The sequence below is a fragment of the Nanorana parkeri genome, unplaced genomic scaffold (genome assembly GCF_000935625.1).
Source record: "Nanorana parkeri isolate BGI_ZX_2015 unplaced genomic scaffold, ASM93562v1 scaffold1317, whole genome shotgun sequence".
Lineage (NCBI taxonomy): Eukaryota > Metazoa > Chordata > Amphibia > Anura > Dicroglossidae > Nanorana > Nanorana parkeri.
The window spans coordinates 171,378-176,787 of NW_017307585.1; the positions used below are offsets into that span (position 1 = coordinate 171,378).

The following is a 5,410-nucleotide window of genomic DNA, read 5'->3' on the forward strand; positions in this document are numbered from 1 at the left end:
GGGGGTATATAGGATGTTAAAGAAATAAAGAGGATGTGAGACTACGGTTAGGCTATAAATAGATTTGTTTTCAGTCTGAGTTTAATATTTCTAACATTGTAAGAAAGTCTGTCTCAGCAAAAGTGTTCTTACACCAAAATACGGGACTTTCCTTGGTAAAGCTTGTAATTATTTCCACTTATGTTATCAGCTAAAGATAATACCCTGAGAAAGTACAATTTTGGATCTATTTTACATCTAACACTGCAACGCACTTCTAAATGAAGGGGAAGTGAATTGTGGGTGATTATAGCATTTTTTTTGCTGCTTTATAACATTTGCTGAGAATGTGCCATTGTAACATCTTTAAATCTCAATACAAAGCAACACATTCAAGAATACTTACTAATATAGTTGTAACAATAACAGTTTTGTTTTCAAGACCCATGGAGTCATTAGCAGACAAAACATCAGAGATTGTAACCACCATTTTGTCAGCTTCACTCCAGTATCCAATCTGCCAAATTAAAATAACAAAACAGTAAGTGATGGCTAATTGAAAAATAAATGACTTGCGAACTTGGGAGAATAAAGGTAAGCACGAATGTAATAAATAGAGCAATCAAATATAACTAACTGATTTTACCACATTTGTTAAATCACTTTAAGGTTTATTTACTTAATATGATCAATACATTTTTTTAAATAAAGAAACAGCATATAAGATATACATTTATACATTCTAGACCTATGCGTAGTCTGTGCAAGCCTCAATCTAATTTCCTAGTTTTTTTTATTTAGAGTGGGGAAGGATTAAAACTCCTGTTGGATTTTTACAGCTTTTCAGATGAGAGCTCAATTAGAGAGATGCACCCTCACTTCCTGTCCTGCTGACAATGCTTTTACCAGACTGAAAGTCAGGTAAGATCTACAACAGCCTTACCATACTCCACTAAAGAAATGTATTTTTTTTTTTTGTCTATGTTGCTGTTGTAGAGTTATCCTCACATCCCTCACTTCCTGTCCTGCTGACAATGCTTTTACCAGACAGAAAGTCAGGTAAGATCTAAAACAGCCTTCGATATTCTACTAAAGAAATTCATTTTTATTTTTGTCTATGTTGCTGTTGGAGAGTTATCCACACATCTTGTCTGGGTCAATGTTCAGCAGGACAGAAAGTGAGCGTAAGTCTCTCTAATAAGCAATCCTTTCTTAATGACTTAACCTAGGACTGTACTTGGCATGCAGTCCAGTGTCTCGGGTAGTAATTAATGAACAGTGGCTCCAGGAAATTGAAAAAAATAATGTCTGCCATGAGAAAAAAACAGTATCTGAGAATACCTTTATAACAAGACAGATCCATAGGTTCAGGTATTGAAAAAAATGGAAATACTGTAGCAGTTTGTTTAAATATATTTATAACAATGAGTATAGAAATACAGTGAAATAACATCAACTTGACATTACAGTAATAGGAACAGAAAAATTGTAAGTGGATCAAGAAAAAAAAAGCCAATACAACATAATTATTGTGTAAAAAATAAAGCCAATTTAACGTAAGAGGAAAAAGTTGGCCCATACATTATTCACAACTTTAGCCACATTGCAGGTACCTGCACACGATCCACATTTTTAGCCACATCCCAGGTACTTACACTAGATCCACATTTACTACAGTACATGAACCTCTGGATCTTCTAAAAGTTAGTCTGCAGCTGTAGATTTAACTACTGCTAAAGTTCAACCATCATCCTTGTCGAATCCCCCCTGCAAGTACTGTTTATTTTTTTGTCACCTCAGTCATTATCTTTCTCTAACTCCCATAGACACAGTTTATTCATTTATTAAAACCAGGGACACTTGACTACCTGCCACATTTGACCAGAAGAGAAAATTAATTTGCACAGAATTAATGTACATGCAGTCTTGCTGGAGAAATAGCTATGCTGTATTTTTTTTATAAATAGACCCATTAAAGTATACGTGGGGTCTATTCACGAAGCTGCCGAAGGATCTAGCCGTAGCTTTGGCCGATCCTTCGTCTAGCTTCGGCTCCAGGACCCCTTCGGTTCAGTAGAACCGGGGGGGGGGGGGTGCTGTACGGGCTATTCACAATAGCCCGTACAGCTCCCGAACGTGGCCGAACGGCTCAGTCGAGCCAAACGCATATGCATGGGCTTGGCTGAGCCGTGCTGAAAGCCGAAGCTGGCCGAGCGGCCGGCCATTGGCTGTCCGACAGCCTGCTTCTGACAGCTGGGCGGAGCCAGCAGTGATCTTACGGCTGGCTCTGGCCACTTGCCGAGAGATCAGCGTCCCTGGTTACCTGATCTCCAAACAGGTAACTCTCCCTGGCGCCCCGGGAGTCTCCTGCTCCCGGCCGCCAAGGAGATAAACACTGCTGTGTCTTTTTTTTTCAATGATTTAACAGATATTCAGGCATGCATTGCTGGGAGGCTGAAGTAAGCTGAAAAATCTTACAAGGCTATTCACAAAAGGGTGAAAAGTTTGGAGAAGGCAGGAGAAGTGAAAAATCTAGGCCAAAATAGCCGATTTGGAGAAATTCTCCAATTCAGCTCACATTCCAGTTCAGCTATGCTGTCCTAGATTGTTCACTTCTCCTGACTCCAAACCCTTCACCTTTTTGTGAATAACCCTGTCAGAGTCACCTGTGAGGCATCCAATTGAAATCTTTAATGTTGATCTTAAACCAAAAAAACAACATAATTCTGCAGAAAGTCTAGCAAATTTCTAGCAATAACTGATGACGCATAGCAGACTTTTAATTTTTTTATATATCTTAATTGATCTTGTTTACCAAAAAATGGGGGAAGAAACTCTTTATAAATTACCTTTCGGGGACCATTGGTTTTAAGTTCCATGATGTTGATTGTATAATTTACTCTTTTACCATTTTGATCAAATTTTATATTTCCTGTCAATCCATCAACTTGGACCTATTGAAAATTTTAAAGAAATAGTTATTGACCGGTTACTCAGTTTTTACCACACACAGCAATCAGCTCCTAAAGGGACACTCAATTCACAAATTAAATATTAAATAAAAATACATTGAAGTACCCTAACTATTAACAAAAATGCATCTTATTTGTGTATCGCTCAGCTGTAAATCCTCAAATCATCTCTGAATTCATCCAGATACTGTCCTTCCTTCTGGAGGGTGGCTGCTTTTGTTTCCCATTGTCCCTGTGTGTGTTGTAAAGTAGCCACAGCTCCAAGCTCGCTCCCATGATGAACTACAATCTCATGTATATTTTATTAATTTGTATTTAGATTGCAGGCAATCACTGGAGTGAGCTTGGGGTTGTGGCTACTTTACAGCACACACAAGAACCATGGGGAACAAAAGTAGCCCCCTCCAGAAGGAAGGACAGTGTCAGCACTAGTTCAGAGATGATTTCAGTCTACCCATATCAGTGCACTGCTAGTTCTTACGTTTTGTGTCCTTCCGCAAAGTTCTCAAAAACAGTACAGCCAAACAGACAGCTTGGATATTCCTCACAGCGCCAGATAGCTTGTGTGCATTCAAGTGTTTCTAAAAACAAGCTTTATAGAGTTGACTTCAACCCCTTTTGGTTAAAAAACCCAACTGAATGATACTGCAAGGGTTAGAACCTCTGTCAGTTTTTTTCTTGTTTAGTGTGTCTGTGTGCCCATAGGTGGAAATAACCCTCTATGTTTGTCTTCACCCTCATTGTAATCAGGACTGCAAATGTGTGAAAATCTGAAATGATTAATTATCACTGGGTTATAGATACTAGGGACATTTTGCAATGGTAATATTTGTTTAGGGTCAATTGTCTAAAAGAGGATTTCCTTTATGTTGGAGAGATCGCAGTCTGATCACAGTTTGATTCGGTTTTGCGACCAGAATCGTGGAGGGAATAAAGTTTGTGAACCGAGGTACCACTGTATAATGTATTGCCATCTTTATGCTCTGCAGTTGGAAGCTAGGGGAATGGTGAATATACTGCCTAACCTTTTCCCGTATAGGTGATTTTTTTCAACTGTTATTCAGTGTTTAAGTCAAGGAGGAGGGAGATGCGTTTAAAAAAGCTGACCTTGCTTTTAGGTGCAAGATCCTCTTTAAGTTTTCCTATGTAAGGAAATAATAGTTGCTAGCCTTGTGTTACCTGCTTTAAAGCTCTCTCTATTTCTACTCCGTGTCCCCATGGCACTGCTGGATTTGCTAAACAATCGCCAGCATTTCCTCTTCTTGAGATTTCTATCCTCTGTTTCCGCAAATTACGGAAGGCCTCGGTCATCACTTGAACAGCATCAAATGTCAGAGCTGATGTATACTGAAAAGCACATAAAAAATATAATTTAAATATACAATACATTATGAAATATCATCAAATACATTAATAAAATATAATCTAATAGTGCAAATAAGACACTACAGTAGAATGTCAGTTTGGTATGCTTATCTCTTTACTTTCAGTGGCATATAAACAAAGATTTGCATGAGGATGTCTAGATATGTTCTACCTTCAGGCATGCTACAAATATTGTCTTAGCCATTGTTCTCTACAGGCATCATGGCGCCAGGAGCAGACCATTGTAATATCCTGGCATCCATTTTTCAAACACAGTTGAGTACTGTCTGTTATACTTTTTTATTTGCACTGACATTAATCTTTCTAGACAAACTTGCAGGGTCTACCCCCTTCTTCTTGACCCTCTCTTCTTAGTTCAAGAGGTACTAGTGCTTGAACTTAAAGTAGGTGGTAGGCTCCTAAAAGGTTGCCTTTAAAAAACGAATTGTTAGCACACATAAAACCCTATCCATATTAGCAACACATACCTGCAAAGGGATGGGGCTATCATCTAAGGCAGTGCTTTTCACTAGAGTGTAATTAACACTACTGTAAGCACAGTAGCAAAGATCCTGAATTAGAAAGATCCTGGCTCCTGGATTCACTATGCAGGCTTCCTTAAATATTATACTTCTGGATTTGTTCAATAAATATTAAACGGAAGAAAACTGCAAATCTAGTACCAATGACAACCTCTCTGGATCAACCCTATAGTCTGACTTCAGTAAAGAGAATTCTGATTGGTTGATGAGTTATTGCAATTACTGAAAATGCCTAAAGGAGAGTTTTTCTTAGTGCATGATCGCTGTGCGACAGCTTATTATAGAACAAGTGAACAACTCAACCTGCAGATTATGCATTCTTCTTGCCATTCTCAGATCTTTGAAAGCAAACACTGCTGATTGACCTCTTCCAGCCAGCTGTATGTATATATGTAGCAGTATGGACTGGGCCTTAAACTGTGCTGCCACATACAGTGCATGCATACTTGTGTTTGCGCTTGGAGTGCTCTCAATTGTGCAGCCCCAGCATGAAGACAGCTCCTGGTCTAAGGATAAAGATCATGATAGCCAATCACAGGCAGGCTGCTGCGG

General features: G+C 38.8%; 1 protein-coding gene across 5 annotated transcripts in view; it reads right to left on the reverse strand.

Annotated features, from left to right (window-relative positions):
- Nucleotides 1-5,410, reverse strand: part of GRIA2 (glutamate ionotropic receptor AMPA type subunit 2) — a 158,751-nt gene that overhangs the window by 47,238 nt on the left and 106,103 nt on the right. For all 5 annotated transcript variants that reach the window (XM_018569284.1, XM_018569286.1, XM_018569285.1 and 2 more), the window contains exons 7-9: nucleotides 4,131-4,298; nucleotides 2,829-2,933; nucleotides 386-496 (exon numbers count right to left, since the gene is read on the reverse strand). In XM_018569284.1, coding sequence (XP_018424786.1) covers nucleotides 386-496; nucleotides 2,829-2,933; nucleotides 4,131-4,298 — 384 coding nt within the window. The remainder of the gene's footprint in view (nucleotides 1-385; nucleotides 497-2,828; nucleotides 2,934-4,130; nucleotides 4,299-5,410) is intronic.